Below are 18429 nucleotides of genomic sequence, written 5' to 3' on the forward strand. Positions count from 1 at the left end.
TGGGAGACAACAAAAGACAGAAATCAAAATAGATATATGTATAAACAATGACACGTTCCGCTATTGCAAAGAACAAGTGCACTCCATTCAATAACACATACACAATCAATGTATCCGTTAAAGTCGACATTGATAAACTATTCCAATGACAAAGACATTGGTTTTCGACGACGACAAAGCAAGATGACTCTAACACAGTATATCACAACTTAACGACGTTCCATACCTCCTTCAGACAGAAATGAGTGATATACTCCAGGACGACTTGCCTACCTCTAAGGTTCGACAGGATCATGGTTGGTTCCTAATTAGGTCTACAAAAACCACGTCCCAAGGCAGTGCATTCCACTAATTTGGCGTAGAATTCGACTTTGTGCTTTCTCATGTGCAGGAAAACGTGTCTTTAGGCGGCCGTTTGTAAAGATATACAAGTAAATAAAGAAAGAGAAGACGGCAAGACGATACAAGCGTTAAGAATCGACTTGTCAATTGCAGCTGGCAGCAGTCCGGCTTGTTATTAGCCATATAGCTCACTACAATGCTTACCGTACGTAAAGTGTGTCTGTAGCCTAAGGCATGTGTGCTTTACAAAAACCCATCCTTTATTCTTTTACTCTGTTATTTGCTGTCAATAAATTCACTTTGCCTTATATATTAGTTTTTGAAAACAGTCAAACAACAAATTTACTGTAAATACATGTGTTCTGGTCCTCCTACTTCCTTACTCTCTATCATGCTGTCAATGAATCATTATACCCGAGATTTCGAAAATAGTCAAATACATGTATATATAATAATGCAAAAAAATAAAATAATAAAAAAAAATTGAAAATCTAAAATAAAAAAGATTTTTGAGTCCGCATAATTTGGTTCCAGTTAATGAGTTTTCAGTAACAAAACATTTTATCGATATGCAAATGAGCCGTAATTCGAACGTGAAATACGAGAATACGAACAAAGTAGAGATTAGCATGGATATCCTTGAAATGTACAAGTAGAAGACGACCATATGTTTCGGAAGGGTAAGCGTCTTCTGCTTCGTCAACAACACCCGTCATGTAAATCTATGTCAAATCAGAACTAGGATGGCAACAACAGAACCACCATACATATAACCAATTTTCAATGATTTCCCGTTGAATATCAGTTATATTTCAGTTGTTCCCCTTAAAATATGTTCATAGCTTTCTGTCGCATAGAAGGCTTTTTACCAACGTTTTCTTTGTTTTATACCAGGCGTTTAATTGTCTCGTGAAAGGACGTTACATCGGCAGGACATTTTGACAGTTCTTCTTACTATTAAAATATACCATACATACCAAACATTGAACATTTATATAAATAGCAGTTTTGAAGGTTTTTGTTAATACACATTTCATGACAATGCATGTCACTTCTGAAAAACATGTTTGCAGGACCGTTGTTTATGTTATTTATACAATAAAAAAGCCTATATCAACTTCGCTATATCATTGCTCAATTTGCAGTCGTATTCAATAATTACTTACTAATAAAAATAACTATTCTGTCATTTTTATTTGATATATTAAAGCCTGCTGGTTATTCAACACAGTCTGTTGGAAACGGTTGTCAATATATCTCTACATTGGTCACAGAGTACAGATGATTTCTATAAACTAACTACATTGGACTGTTGGAAGGAATACGTCGGCATTGATTAGTGAGGCGTTGTAATTAGCTAAGTGTATAAATGAGCAAGCCATGTCGCCAATCTCTGGAGATGCTCCCCGATTGTGATCGATGACTCTATGTGATTTATTATCAATATTTCCAGAGTACTTTATATAAAGACTGACGCACGCAGGACGTTACATATACCCCGTCATACATCATGCAATATTTTCATATATTATTTTCTACATCAACGATATTGCTTGAACAGAGATTTTGTACTAGCACTTGACGAAATATTCAAATACATTATCCTATCATTTTTCTTATCGAGAACGTTTGCTCGTTTCTGAACCCTTTTGTAACTTAAGTTTTACAAATTAATAGATTTCTTAGAATCATAAGCTCTGCAAGTGAGTACATAAATAAAAGCATCATTGTGCTGATAAAATTTCTTAAATATTATAAAGTGCAAAATGTAACTTCTGTTACCAATTCAACGTTGGTGGTTTGTTCATAAAGCGCCATATCTATAACGATCATAATATGACTTTAAAAAAAAACATCATAATTTTATCGCTACAAATTGATGATATTTGTTAAAATCGCAAGCTCCTGCTATACACCCTAAAATGACGTTTGATGTTCTCCTCTTTGTTTTTTATTGTAATTTGTCGTCATTAAAATTCAAAATCTACCACCTACAGTCCAGGGTCGTTAAACTCGCCTTAAGGCTCGTAGATTTCATCTGATAAATAGCCCTGCAAACGAGGCAACAAAAGAAGCAGGCATGGTAACGTTAGGCCTCTTTAATCTGAAATCAGTGTTGAGAATTTATTTACAGCACGAATTGAAAATGTAACACAGTTGGGTTATGAAAGAAGCTTTAGAGAGCTTTGATTGCTACCACAAACTTGTGTTAAAATGGCCGCGTTTAGATGAGGGAAACTTTAAAACATTCTGTCTAGTCATTTGTAAGCGGAGTATAGTGTATAATCTTGATGTGATGAGAGCTTTGTTAAAATTATATTTTCAAATTTTACAACTTCAGCATTTGTTGTGAATTTTATATTTAGTCTGTGTAATAGATTCAGAAAGGGAAGTCGGGCGATAGCTTGCGATCGCAATCAGTTCACAACAGAAGGAGCATCCAGAACGGAGTCATTGATTTGTAGATTATGAAGGCGTAGAGAATTGTTTTCTACTTGATATATCGATAACAGCCGGTAAAAAATGCTATGAAAAGAACAATTGAATGTTTCATAACTTTTTAAAAGTACATCGTCTATGCCCATAAATTTTACAGATTGTTATAGCAACGTTAAAACGAAAATGCATTGAATAGCCGTTTGGCGTCCAATACAATTTAACATATAGATTAGAGACAGAAATCTGAAAAATGGAATTGACAAAAGGCTAAATGGCATTATCAAATGCATCATCTTTACGCAGCTCTATTTAATAACATTGTACTGCATATTTGGTAATATTCGGGAGTATCTATTTTTTCTGTATTCGCGGTTATGTAATATAGCGTGAAAATAAATACACCACGAATAGTTATATACACACCCAAATGTTCACTATAGTTTGCAAGGCGTGGCTACGCGAAATTTAATACCCGAGATCTAGGTCTGAAAGGGACAACCGCGAAATATTAGCCCCGTGAAAGTGAACAAATATACAGTATCGTTGGTTCAGAATTTCTGTTTCATTTGCTGCTGAGCTCAACGCATGCTAAAAATATCTGACTTTTTCTTCCATTACGCTTTCAATTCTTAAAGTCTCCTCATCCGCGTTATCGTTATATGCCCGTGTATATTCGTTTCGTTTTTATGATGCTCTGTCGTAATTTTGTAATATCCCGTCATACGAACGAGACTGATGAGGAAATTGATTACGAAGACGTGTGTGAACTGAAATGTGAAATTAAGGCAACTTGAGACGTTTTTCTCGCGATAACCAAACGAGTTTGATCTTATGAGAGATCTGTTTTGTACATGTAGATGAAGTTTCACGGTAATACAATTTGTTTCAATACACTTTCGATATTGTTCTAAAGAAAATTTTGATAAAATACATTTCATGGTAGTTCAGTAGTGTCGGGAATTGAAATCATAAACATTGCTATCTTCGATGGATGGTCATTAGTTTTAAAGGGTAAATTCTAAAATGGCACAGTTTGAAGAGGATGGAATTAGAAGGATTAGGTTCATGTCATAAGCAGTTAAAGCTTCGATACAATAACATATTATGTTTTGGAAATCGATTATGAAATACATAAAAAAAATAATTGCAAGTGCATTTGCATTTATCGGCCTGGCATATCATAATGAAATTCATACACAAAAGGTACACGAGAATTTTTGCATCAACAAGTAATGAATGCAGATACGATGATAACGAGCATGCGACACAACTGAAAACCTTGTTCAACACATATAACAACAATGTTCAAAACTTCACACCGTGTATCAGAACGGATGATTCCGCATTAAAATATGAAACGTGAGAAAGACCATGATAAGATTTTTATGTGAAACATAATATGATGACTCAACAGTATATAGTGTAAAGATACCAGAGACAGGACATCCACAAAGTTTGAGTTTGTTTTGGAAGGTTGGGTACCTTTAAACAATATCTTTTTAACTAGGAACAGTTGCAGTTGAACAGTTGGCCATGTTTAATTATTCTTGCGCACTTAGTATCCTTTGTAATAACAGTGGGTATTTTCTTATATAGCACTCAGTCCTCTGCCAGTGTTCGGCCTCTACTCTATCCATTTCATTGAGTCCCAAATGAGGTTTTGGAGAACGTCTGTTACAATAGAAGTATCTCGTCTGCAAATTGATACAGAGCTGGCAACGGATGTGGAAGAAATATCACATACGATGCTCATGTATTGTATACACAGAATAAAAATGACATGTGCGCATTTTATCGGCGTAATTCTCACAGAAATAAAAAAAAAAATGGAAAATGTTAACCACCTCATTTATCTATAGGAAAAAGTTTATTTTGTCGTGTGTTTTTATATCAATTTTGTAATATTTGTATCTTTTTTTTTTTTTATAGAATATGCTCTATTTTATGTATTTATGGTTTTCATTCCGCAGAGGAATACCTAGAGATGTTCTACCCTACGCCATACTCCGCCGTACTGGGCAACAACGAGAAAACATTCAAGCGAGTAACTCCCAACAATTGTGCTCGAAAATGTCTACAGGAAAGCGACTTTGTCTGCCGCTCCTTCGACTATCAGGTATGGTTAATTCCGAGATAAGCATATCGTCTGTGATTAAGGCCACTATCATACTACATCTCGTGTGTGTCCAATTGGCTGTCTGCCACTTCTTCGAGATCTAGAGTCACGTAATATCTGCTCTGTGTTACACGTATGATTTATGGAGTATTGTTACTGCTTGACAAGATGTGAACTACAAGATATTTCATTGTCCAAAACTAATGTCTCATTCTATTTTTATTTTTTTAATTTAATTTTTTTTTTTTTTTTTTTTTTATGATTTTTGACTCTTGCTTTCAAGATAGAGTCAAGTGAAACATATATGTACCATAAGCAGATTGTCTACTCCTCCATATACATGTTTCTCTTTTTGTTATTGATAGTATCATAAACTATATAATAACATTATATCATGCATATAGATAATGTAAATTGTCGTTAAAATTCGCACTAATAATATACCAATACCTAAAAGTACATAGGGTAGATTATCAAAGTACAATTATGACAGGAAATTAAAATCTTTCTGATTAACAAGACATATATATGGTGTTAATAATTAGATATGTAACATAGTAAGACAAACGTCAATGTGGTTCAGTGGTATAAGCTGCGGGTATTTCTAGGCTAGGCGAAGATTGTGACATAAAATTGCATTCCTTCGTCAATTGTGTTACTGTGTTATATAATAGTAGACCAGTAAACATCATTGACAATAAACTGTATATATACAGTCTTTTGACAATCAAACTGACGTAACTCCTGTTGTCCAATGTATCATACTTTGTTATTGTTCTTTGAAGATCCAGGATGGCACATGCTTACTCGGCACTAAGACCGGAAGTGACGTCGGCGGATTAATCAGTCACGGATTTGCACAAGTACATCACTTTGAAATGAAACCGTTCTTAGGTAGATAATATCTTGTTGTTTTTTATCAAATGTGGTGATTGGGGGAAATTATCTGTATACTGGGGGAAATTATCTGTATACTATTCATTTATGGTATTTTCTATCATATTGTTGCTCCGATAAGAGCTTCGAAAATAACTTGTGATGACCTCGTTTTCATTTTTAAAACTATTCTATTCCTGTTTTGTTTACAGATTGCGGAGGGGTATTTTATTCATCAGAGGGTAACTTCGCCTCTCCTAATTGGCCAAGGAATTATTACCACAATATGGAGTGTTCCTGGCAAATTACGGTTCCAAAATTTCGAGTAAGTCAACCTGATTCAAACGATTGGTATCTGGTTTGTCTACTAGAATGGACAATGATTATTATATCAAACAAATCTAGAAAAGAGTAGATTCCATACAGTGGCTTAGTTAGATGTTCCTTTTAACCACGAGTAAAGTTATGTAGAAATTATTGAAAACCGTTTTTGCTTGAATAAATATTATAGCGTACTCATAATGCAATTATCACATCTTTGCTGTGATGTCCAGTTAATGCGGCTCCCAAAACACACAAAATTACCACACGCATATATCTTGCACACAAGGGAGGCTGTCCCTAAATTACCCTAGCTGTTGATAGGAAGTTAAACAATACAACCAAAACCAAACCTGTTGATGTAATTATTGCATTATTTCAATACACATTGTTTTCTTTCAGATTATTAAATTAGAATTTTCCCATTTCGACCTTGGTCGGCATGACAGTGATGAGTGTGAGGAAGCTGACGATAAATTAGTGATAACTGATATTGCCAATGATGGCCTCCGCCAGAAGGTCTTGTGCAGTGAACCGAAGCACAGTTCCTACGTCAGTTTGTCCAACAGTTTAAATATCACATTTATTTCTAACGCATTCCAGGATGCCATGGGCTTCCGAGCGTTCTTCCATACAGGTGAGTTCATTTGCGATTTTTCTCCATTAAAGGAAGTTTCTTCCAAATGTTCTTCTATACTTCTGAGTTAGTCACGGAGTTCCAAGACTTCTTATCAATGTATGATTACGTAAAACAAATTTAAAATAATTTTTGAAAAAATGTACTATAAGATAAATTCACCGAATATATTTTCAGCTTTCATCTTTAAGATAGAAATCCGTCCTTTTAAACAAAATACTTGCTTTGAGATATGCATGTCATCATATTCATGCATGCGCAACAGATTGATGTATAAATGCATTTATTCTAAATTTGCGTTTTGGGACATTTTCGTATTAGTCACTTACCAGTGGCAACAAGTTTTCTGGACTTTTCGCAGCCATGCTTCAAGGCATGCTGGTGAAAGTTGGTATGTAACTTCAGTATGAGTAGCTACAGATCAAATTCGAGTTTCAGGGTTTTTGGGTCAAGGTCACCGTTACTATTTATAGCGGGGACCGGTAGGGGACATGTATTGTTTTAGTAATACTCAGCATGCTTGTTGATATATTATATTTGTAAATGCTAATAAATGTAATAGAAAATAGAATGCTATTTTTGTTGACATTTTGACAGATTGGCCCTGTGGAGGAACCCTTAACGAGGATAATGGAATGATTTCCTCCCCGAACTGGCCAAACAACTACGCCCCTTCCACATCTTGTAAGTGGAAGATTGTGGCTCCCAAAGGAGCCAAAATATACCTCAACTTTCTCTCCATGGACTTGGAGAGACATATAAATGGACCTTGCCGGTTAGCATACGACCTCATAGAGGTTTTCGACGGCGAATCAGACACCTCTCCAACTTTGGGGATTTATTGTGGACGCCGTAACAAAAAGACAGTGACATCATCAAATGATGTGTTGTTCATCACATTCCACACGGACGACAGAGTTCAAAGGAAGGGCTTCCATGCCGTGTATAGATTTATTCATATCCCTACGCCCACCACTTCCATCCCATCACACATTGAACAAACTACCTCATATCCCTCCTCCCAAGAAACAAGTGCCTCATTAGACTCCAGCCAGGAAACCACTGGTCAATATAATGTGTCTTACAACACGACCCCATCCTCATCTGTGTCAGAACATAATAAAACAGTTATCACCCTTGGTTTGGCAGCCATGTTTATTGAGCCCAGACGGCGCCCCGTACCCACTGAAAAGTCGGTGGAAGAAGCACTGATAATCACCACAGTTGCGGGTAAGTGTAGTTCTCAGGACGGAAGTTTGGGCCATCTTGTCTACGAGAACAGTTTTTGTGAAAATAATAATAATATGGCATTGAAATATGTGTGGCCTACGAGAACAATTTTGTGAAAGTAATAAGAATATGGCATTGAAATATGTGTATTTGATTTCAATATCTTAAGGTCATAAGGTAATTGTTTTAAGTTAAGTCGTAAAGAAATAAACGAGTTTAAAATATGAAAATAATGAGCATTACTCTGTTTAAAATTCAACAAGCTGATATCCCTTTATGGACCGTATTAGCATACATTATAACTGTTTAGGAACTGTGGCGTAAATTCGGTATGTTTTGACAACCCATCACCATACTTATAGCGATTCATTCCAAATTCAGTAAATTTGACGTGCCGAAATCGGGTTAGGGAAATTCGGCAGTATCACAGTATTGCTACCAATCTCCAATGGCGTGCACTGCTCTCCTCTTCCGTTAATACCGACGTGTTTTATAGAGGTGTAAATACTGTTTCAAATCCAATAACTTGTTATGAATGATCTTGATTAGAAACTTATAACATATGACTGAATTATTACGCCATGTAATAACGTATCAGATAAAGTTAAAGTTATCTAAGTGATTTTGTTATTTTTGAAAGAGAAATAATTGAGGATTTTTACGTCACACGTGACACCCTGAAGAACATAAGGCTGAATGCTTACGACAGGATTATATCGTATCAGATTAAGTTACGTTTATCGATGTGATTTTGTTATTTTTGTAGGAGAAAGAGTTGACGACTATGACGTCACTCGTGAAAACCCGGAAGTTGTGACGATAGAACCAGATTTACGACACGTCATCCTCATCCTCGTCATCACTTTCTTCCTCCTCTTCATGACTCTACTTGTCATTTTGATCGTCGTATGCAGGCATTACAGGTAGGTAATGTAATGACAGATGTTTACAACTTTTGTCCAATTTTACTCCGATACTTGACGGGAACAATTGGTCAATTTATGCTGTCTTTCATTTTAATGTTGCCACCCCTGCTGTCTTTCATTTTAATGTTGCCACCCCTTTTCGTCAGCCGACCACATCGCTCTGCTCATTTGGCAGTACTTTTGTTACCTGTTATTGTACAAGAAAGTCAGAGAACATACATTTTGTCGTTGTTTCGTCAAATTCTTATATCTGTAACGACGACTTAAATACCAAAGATGAGACCAGCAGAAGCATATGCGTCTAAAAATCAAACCACTTTTACATATAGGCAATGTCGTAAGGACATGAACATTTTACCAGCGTTTTTAACCACTTTCTTAACCGACAAAGGCAACGAAGCACAACACACATAAATTAACGGATAACATATTTGCACTAAGAATAAGTTAGTAACAAGATCAATACCTTATTTCGTTTCATGTTGGCACGTCTTCACAAACTCTTTGACGAAGATACGAGAGGCGATAAGGCAAACGATTACCATGGGATCAACACAGCTGTTGGAAATATCCCCACATTAAAATATACATGGCAACCAGGTTGTATCTAACAAATAGCCACATGGAACACAATATCATGAAATGTCATAATTAGTCGGTAATTGATCTGATACATGCACGTTCTAGGCGCGTTTTTATGGTATGTAGGCTGAGTTATGATGCAGTTTAATGTGGAATGGCCGCACGTGGCGGGCCAGCGGCACGAACTCGTGACGGCAGTAACAGACGCTGGGTCAGTGACGCAGCGACCTACCACGACAAAATGGTCATTTCCAATAGGAAAGAACCTGTCAAATGTTCATATTACCGGTCAAAAAATCGCATGGTCTGTAATTAACTTTACCTAATCAAAAAGGAATTAAAATATTAAAGCAGCATAAAGACTTCACGTTCGTTACTAAATCAAGTTGGTGTCTGCTACGTGCATATGTATGAATGTTTCTACCCGTCCCTCACCCCAATCAACAAATAATCATTTTAAAATCAACATTTGAAAAAATAACATTTAAATAACTCTAAATTTTCATTTGATATTTCCTTGATTTGCTTACATAATATGACATGTTCAGAAACGTGATCTAGTTTTTTACTCGAAGTCTCTGAGGGGAGAGAGATCAAGTTTAATTGAACTTTGTTTTCGTGCGTGTTCGATCTAGACTCCAGCAGGTGTAGATATCACGCGCTAGGCAGAAGGATTATCGGTTTAACAGTCGAAGTACGTGGGCAATATAAGTCAATTTACGTCATCTACTTGGTCACGAATTTGTTGGTATCATGTATACGCCAACTTAAATTGTCAAGGATATTCTACAAATTATCTGAAATCAGATCTAGCAGACGATCTATACGGACTATAGATAACTAAAGACTATGTCAGTCCGGCCGTTGGTGTTTTTTTGTCAATAGAAATGGGAATTGTAACGGAACATTTTTTGACATTTATTTCTTCTCATAAACCAAATGTTAAAGATGTTTTTTTTTCTGATTTCAAACATTTTAGAATATGAAATAGTTAAGTGACGTCAGTGCCCTCTTGTGATAAAGCTAACGTAAGGATTTTTGCTAAATGGTAATATATATTGACGTTTTGACACCGACAAAGTGAGAACAGTATGTGATATCTGTTTCGCTTTTGATTGATTCATGATTTGTCAATGTCAATCATTTCCTTGTTGTGTTGGCAATGACAATTGTCCAATTTCTATGGCGACTGTTTTCACGTTTCCTAATATTCTTTGTGGCAGTTTTCACGATTCGTGTCCGTGAAATAAAGTATGAATTGTTAAAATTCCTCCTTGATTTGGTGATATTCTCCCGAGATTCTTTTGGATGAAAAACATTCATAAACCTGTCTTTTCTTTTTAAGCATTGTTTCAGAACATCTTTCTTTTTCTTTTCAATTTTGATATTTGTTTTTTTTTTCTCTTTGCTAAATTCTATTCAAGGATTCCGGTTTTTAGAAGCAACAATCTTAAGTGTTGTTTACATTATTTTGTTGCAGAAAAAGAATTCCTAAAAGAAGAAATGTGACGAATTTCCCGTTTACAGAGGAGAGCGTATCACTTTACGATAAGGACAAGTAAGTTCAATTGTTAACACAGTGTTAATTGATTTAGGTGTTAATTAGCGAAACAAGTTAACACAATGTAAATTGATTGAGGTGTTAATTAGCGAAACAAGTTAACACAATGTAAATTGAAGAATCGAGTCAGCTCTGTGTGAATTAACGAAACGTGTAAAAACGGTGTAAATTAATGGAAGGTGGTAACTGGTTAAATGAACGAATTGTGATAACACATTTTTAATTAACAAAACATGTTTATACAATGTAAATTAAACAAACACGTAAGCATGGACTGAACTCATGGAAAGTCTAAACACTTATTGTGTACATGAAAGAATAGTGCTTATTTATCCTGAGGACATTGGGTGTAGCTAGACCCCAACTATAGTAACCGTACCATTGTGCAGAAAACAATAGGTGCAAAGGCCCACAACCAAATGTATGAACTCACTTACACTACTGAAACGTGTTCTACAAAAAAAAAAAAACCGTTTATGGCAAACATCCAGACACAAATTTTTGTTATTTTATAACCACACGTCATCGCCGGTGGCTTTTTATTCGCGTTTAATTCGCGTCTAATACACTATTAGATAACAATCACCTGAGTATTGAAGTTATTGGTCGATATCAAGGTCGTCTGAATACCAGTTATATGTTTTATCAATGTAAAAAGCTATTGTTATGTATGTTTTCTTTGTTCTATAGCGTATATTAGCCCCACAGTGTCTGGAGTGCAACAATTTATTTATCTTCAAATTATGTAATCATTCGGAAAGATAGGACACCGTGACCCCTCCAGCACTATACCGGTGTTAGCAGCCACATTCTCGCTTACAAAACAATTTCTATTATCATACTGACATTTGGATTTTAAGACAAATCAACACATCTAACATGTTTTTTTTTGGTGTTTTTTTTTTTAATATTGGTGGCCGAATCTTTTAAACAAAAATGAAGATTATATATACGCATTACTAGAATTATTTAAATTGAAGTGATGTCAATAATGTGTTAAAATGTTGTTTTACAGCAATGCTAACGATCAGGCTGACCGGGGGCATGATGATGACTCCGACATTAACTTGCCACAACCAAGGTAGGTACAATTTATCGTGGTCAATATATCAAAAGCATAGGGTCAAAGACTCTGACCGGCCGCCTATCTATGGCCAGTTACCTATTGTTTTTTGACAGCCGAAAACTGACCCCCTAAATCTGGCGACAACGATTGAGGTAGTTTTAAAGGATATGCTGGCAGAAACATTTAGGTTAAATGATAAATGTAATTTCACAATCACTTAATTGTTTTCTGTCAATTTAATTAAACTCAAATTTTGTCGTCTGCTCCCAGCATTAATGATATATTCTCGAAGTCCTAAACAGTAGTATGTATGACCCCGTTTTATCCCATCCCTTATTCGGCGTACTAATATACTCTATTCAGGTCGAGTCGATCGCTATATAAGGACATAAACAAAGATATACGTCACCGGCCTGTTATCAATGATGCATTGCGAGCTGCTATTACTAAAATCCCATGATACTTAAGATGTCGTTTGTATTCCTACCGTTAGGCCGCTTCGTATACAGTATTGACACCACCTCTTTCCTAATATGACCGTTGGAATGCCTTAGCACCAAACGTCCACAATGTTATTAAATGGTTCACCATCACAATTACGTCATACACAGCTAAAAATAGAACTCATGAAATGCACCAATAATAAAGAAGAAGTACAATAGGGTAGAACAAAAGCAAATAGATCCGAATTGTCGTAGCAGGTGATTTTGGTTGGACAATGGCACACCCTTAATTAACATGGCGCGTGTCGCCGTGATCTAGATTTGTGTGGCGGGTGTCGTCAATGAAGCAGAAGGTGCTTACTCTTTCGGAACATTTTATTCTGGTCATATTATCTTTGTTCTTTTATACATTTCGCAAACTTTTAAACTTTTTTTTACCTAGAGTTAAAGTTATCATTTGGTAAGAGTTACCATTTCGATTTAAATTTTGGTTTTCTTTCTATTTTCTATTTGCATCATTCCTGTGAAATGATTTGCTAAATGATGAAAAAATGCTCATTACTTTTATTGAAAATATGTTATTGTAATGTTCATCTTAATTTACAGTCCGTGTGACCCTCCACCGGATGTGACGTTTTGTAACCCGCTGTACGACCAGAGAGCACAACAGGCTGTAGCCCAGACCAACACAGAAAGTATAGAAAGTACCTCTAGTAGCTGTTAACCGGAAGTACGGAACAAGTCCGCAGTAAATCACACGTTAGATTGTTACTTGTCTTAGGTATGGACAGACCGGAACCAGAGCATGGTTTATGAGTGAATTTTACAAGTCATTCAACGTAAAGCTACTCCAGATTTACCAACAGTTATGAACTACATATCTTCACAGCAAGTTCAGTTAATTGATATCTAGAAAGCACGTGGCATGTGTTTACCATTGTGGCAGTTATATTTGAAATATGATTTTATCCAATTATGATAGTGACGTTGTGAACAAAAATGTATGAAACATTTAGAGTACAGAAGGATATATGTGCTATTACGGTGAAGTGCGATATTCTTCACAAATAAGGATTTTTTTTCGATATGTTCCAATGAAAGAATTGTTTAGAACATGTTTCAAGCAACAGTCCACATAGTGAAGGCCAAACTCGAGCAGCTGAATTACATAGAACCATTATCTGAGACATTTCCACTAAAGAGTTATCGAACCTTTGTAATTGTACACATTGTCAATCTATTTTTATACATCCTTCGCTATATGACATTGGATAACCGGTTGTCTTCGTACGGACAAGGGATCATGACGAATCGTATGGTTATACATAGACTTGACCTGTACATAAAGAAAGCATGTGGTCCTCTTTAAATAATATTACAAAGGGTCAAATAAGACCAACAAATACGTATTTTAATGTATTTACGTATTTTCCAATTTGCATACTATCATCAAATTAAGATGATGTTGTTTTGTTTTTCAATCTGTTTTGAGAAGATATAAGCCAACATTTTTGATTAGTTGTTTACCGGTGACAGATTTACTTTATGATGAAATTACATATATGAAATTATCAAAGTTTACTATGAAAACATATTGTGCTTATTTAATTGTGACGTCATATTTCCGCGGCCATAACAAATGTTCTTGTCGTGACATTAACCACTGCTTCATTCAATTCAGTTAAATGCTTTTACTTTGCAGGATATTTTCTAAAAAAAATTCTTGACGAATACAAGTTATATTGTTATATTATAGGTCGTGGGATGTACCTTCTTCCAATTAAATCAAATGGGTGTTTTATTTCATTATTCGCCAATCAGAATTCAACGTTCCATGCATTGCATTCAAAACAGTACCTTTGCTTTTCGCAAGAAGATGAATCGATGAACGACACCACAGCGGTTGTTTATGTGCATCTGAACAATATATATGCAAGTAATTCATAAAAGTGTACAGTTGATGATATTCTATAAGCACATCGTACTAGAAACCCTGAAATTGCATTCAATTGTCCATTCAAAATGGCGCGCTTTTATGCAGTAAAACTTCCGCGGTTTAAAATATGACTCCCGCCACGCGATCAACACAAGATAGTTTACTGTATGGATAAGAAAGAGTGCATTCATTAATGAACATGTCAGAGTTTGTCAAACAGCGCGCGCCCATGTTTTATCTGCTTCTTAGCGACTCGGTTAGGAAGAATTTCTTTTTATTTCAATCGGTACAGCATCAGACTGGTAAAGCAGGGATTCCGGGTTCGATCCCAGGCCGAGGTGTTGGAATTATAATGAACTCCACTACAATATTATCCTCTACCAACTTATCATCGACCTTAATGTTATTAATACATGTAGTTTTGGAAGTCTATATCATACTACTGGAGTTATGATAATTTGGTCATGTTCGGTAAAATATCCGTTTCAATTTGCAACACTCAATGATTGGTGCCAGAGTAAAGATAAACAGCTTCCATAATGTTGTAAAGTCAGTTTACGTAATGCGTTCCTAGCTGTGATCCGTTCGTAGATTGGTGAAGTTTTAGCATAGTACTATATTGAGGAATGTATGTTTGACCACAAAACGTATCCATTTACCAGTAACACAATATATAATTATCTGAAATCATAATGCTGATTACGTAATAAAGAATAAGTATAATTAACCAACATAGATATCAAATATGAGAATATGTTTCAAGAGTAATTAAATACCTTCTTCGATTAAACATTGTAATCATGATTAAATATTAACAGTTATGATTAAATATTACAATTATGATTGAATATCACCGATATAATTGAATATTACATTCATGGTCAAGTACTACATTCGTGGTAACAATAGGACGTTTCAGTGTAAGTATTAGTGTGTAATAATAATTTACACAAAAAAATATCGACCGGGAAGCTAACGATCACATGAACAATATCATGTGATAATATTTAATAAAAAAACCCACAATATTTTCGCAAAAAAGAAACCCGCAATTGATCATAATATAAATGATTTGAAGTATAACCTTTATTTCTGATTACACCGTAAACAAATCACGGTATCTTGAAATTAAATATCCGCGGAAAATAAATATTCTACATAACAGTGCGCAAGGTCTTCAAATGAAACGTCCACGAAAGATAAATGTTCCAAATTATAATACACTGAAAAAAGGCTGCGTGTCTCGAAATTAAGCATCCATGGAAAATGTTTATTCTACAGTATATCACATGAGGTCCTGAAATAAGCACTCATGGAAAATAAGCAATGCACAATATAACAAACATATCTGAATTACACTGTTAACAGGAAGGCGAGTTTTTTTTGAAAATGGGAACCCAAGGAAAATAAACATTCTGCAGTAACACATATATGTATGAGTTACACTAAAAAGTGAAGAGTTATAAAAATGATTTGTGTTTCTTATTTAGTAATGGTAGGAGTGTAAGCCATTACTGATTATATTCTTGTTGTCTTATTCAGTTGTAGAAATATGAAATATTTGTTATTAGTTCAACATGTTTGTACGGTTGAATATTGAACTGTAATATGTGAATGTAATGTGTACATATGTGTATAATTAATGTTGAACTTGAACAGAAAATAAATAAAGATTACATTTTTATTATATAATATTTACTGTGTGATTTTGTTTGTAAGCAATGAGTTGATTTTAGAAACTCTTTTACGAGGGTCCATATGTTTCAGATTCATAACAACTTTGGAAAGATAGGATGTACATGCATTACACACGGAGAATCATGCTTCATCATTTTAAATAATATGGTTTATTTGAAGATGTACGACGAAAAACGATTACAGAGAATATGGTCAATGATGTTGCTGCTTTGTATTCTTTTTTGCCAAAGCATTCACAATTTTCCGATTTCCGGTTAACATTTTGGATGTAAGTTTGAGAATAACGTAGATCGATGGCGTTACGGGAGGGAAGGTGTTGTCACTGGATGTGTTAAGTTCTCACAAACAGCTTTAATAAAATTATCTGTTTTCTCTCACAAATCATCGTTATTTACATAACCAAAGGAATCGTTAAACTCTGTACATGTATTACCAATATTATATGATAGTCAAACTTTCGTCGCTGTGTGATTGAGAGCGAATCGACACTGAATAGATATTCAAATAATGGTTGGTTGTGGTTCAATTTATTTCTTGATCTTTGAGATTTGTTAAGATTTATTTTTAACCAAAATATGAGAGAAGTCACGTGTAAATGAACGACTACAAAGTAAATTTGGAGACGAGACAATGTCTCGCAGTTCAAAGGGGCAACTTCAACTCCTTTTAAGCCTGGTAGTAGTTAGTATGTACTGTGCGTAGTACTCCATCACATATACATCTGAAAATATTCTTCAGAAGTGACAAATTCAAGTAAAGAATCGAACATCAAAATACATTAACGCTTTCCCTTACTGATTATTACGCTATTACCAGATTTATACCAGACCTGTTAGCAAGTATCATATTTGATGATATGAATATCTCAAGGTTGTTAGTTCATTAGACTGAATTGTGTGTAACTTTTCCGATCTCCCGGCCACACGACTCGGAGTTCAGAATTATTTTTCTGCACCAGAAACACTTGTGGACCAGACTTGATTTTATATCGATAAATTGCGATAACTTGCGTTCAAATTTGTGTGTAATATTGATGCAATGGAATTGATCTAAATCAAATACACAAATATATAACATATAAGAAAAAGAAACCCGTCCTTGCGAATGAGAATGTATAAAAAATAACAAAAAAACAAGACTTTGCTGCTAGGCCTGACTGCCCTCTCAGGCTTCTTATACGTGGATATTGAAATTATTGTTCTAGTAAATTCCAATTCTTCGGAGCATCTAGGGTACTGGGAGGTTTTGCTTATCACTTCACTGTCAAAATCAGTCTAAGTCACAGGGGCGTGTCACAATTCCAAACTCACGGTCCATATAGGTATAATCCTTGCGGTCAGAGCCATCATCATTTACTAAGTTTACACATAGGAGAGGGGAAGTAACTCGGAATAAAAACACTGACCGACGATACATACCCTGCCTACACTAACGCTCCGACAGACGACCATATGTCAGTTCAGACAGGACCAATTGAGAGAAAAAAGTTTTTTTCGGCATAGCCGTTTAATATTCTTTTGGCCCCGGATATGACGCGACAGGTGGCGTTACTGATCAAGATGAAGTATGTGATTGGTCAATGTAGCGGTAAATGTAAAATGCAGATATGCAGTTAAAAACGGAACAATTTGAGATTGAATGCAAGCTGAATAAGTGGATGTATCTTCTAATGACACATTAATAAAATTATATTCCTGATTGAAATGCAGTCGTATTCAGGCGCGTAGCTGCCTATCACAAATACGCAGTTGCGTACACATCAGTTTAAAAAAAAAACAAAAAAAAACACACACACACACACACAAAAAAAAAAAAAACAAAGAAAGAAAGAAAAAACTCTCTGTTATTTATATGAGCTTATCTATACACAAACTATGAATGCTGTCCCTAGGTGATGGTTCCAGTCAAACACACTAATTGATATAACTAGTCATTACGTGGTAGGGAACGCAATCAATCTAAAACGTGTAGCCACAGAGACTCACCTTGATATATAGATAGGAGACGATGATATACTCCTAGATGGTTATAACATGTTCCGTAAAGACCGTGGTACCCCTGGGTAGGGGATCAGTATTTACACTTCCAACCTCCTGTGTACACACCGGAGAGTTAATTTAGAAGTCCACATTGTAGCAGAAGTTGTGTGAACTGAGAACCAGTTTCCAAACAAGACATATATACTCTGTAATGTCTGTAGACCTCCGAACTGTACACAAACTTTTTAAACTTCAGTTCGATTCTCTGTAGAAACAG

The 18429-nt window shown here is 35.3% G+C and overlaps 1 protein-coding gene across 1 annotated transcript in view; it reads left to right on the plus strand.

Moving 5' to 3' along the window:
- Window positions 1-16167, plus strand: part of LOC117322042 — a 63133-nt gene extending 46966 nt beyond the window's left edge. The window contains exons 5-13 of the mRNA XM_033876764.1: window positions 4752-4897; window positions 5683-5791; window positions 5986-6098; window positions 6497-6731; window positions 7329-7961; window positions 8728-8884; window positions 10950-11027; window positions 12046-12111; window positions 13146-16167. Coding sequence (XP_033732655.1) covers window positions 4752-4897; window positions 5683-5791; window positions 5986-6098; window positions 6497-6731; window positions 7329-7961; window positions 8728-8884; window positions 10950-11027; window positions 12046-12111; window positions 13146-13263 — 1655 coding nt within the window. The 3' untranslated portion in view covers window positions 13264-16167. The remainder of the gene's footprint in view (window positions 1-4751; window positions 4898-5682; window positions 5792-5985; window positions 6099-6496; window positions 6732-7328; window positions 7962-8727; window positions 8885-10949; window positions 11028-12045; window positions 12112-13145) is intronic.
- Window positions 16168-18429: the final 2262 nt, after the last annotated feature.

The sequence above is a fragment of the Pecten maximus genome, chromosome 2 (genome assembly GCF_902652985.1).
Source record: "Pecten maximus chromosome 2, xPecMax1.1, whole genome shotgun sequence".
NCBI lineage: Eukaryota > Metazoa > Mollusca > Bivalvia > Pectinida > Pectinidae > Pecten > Pecten maximus.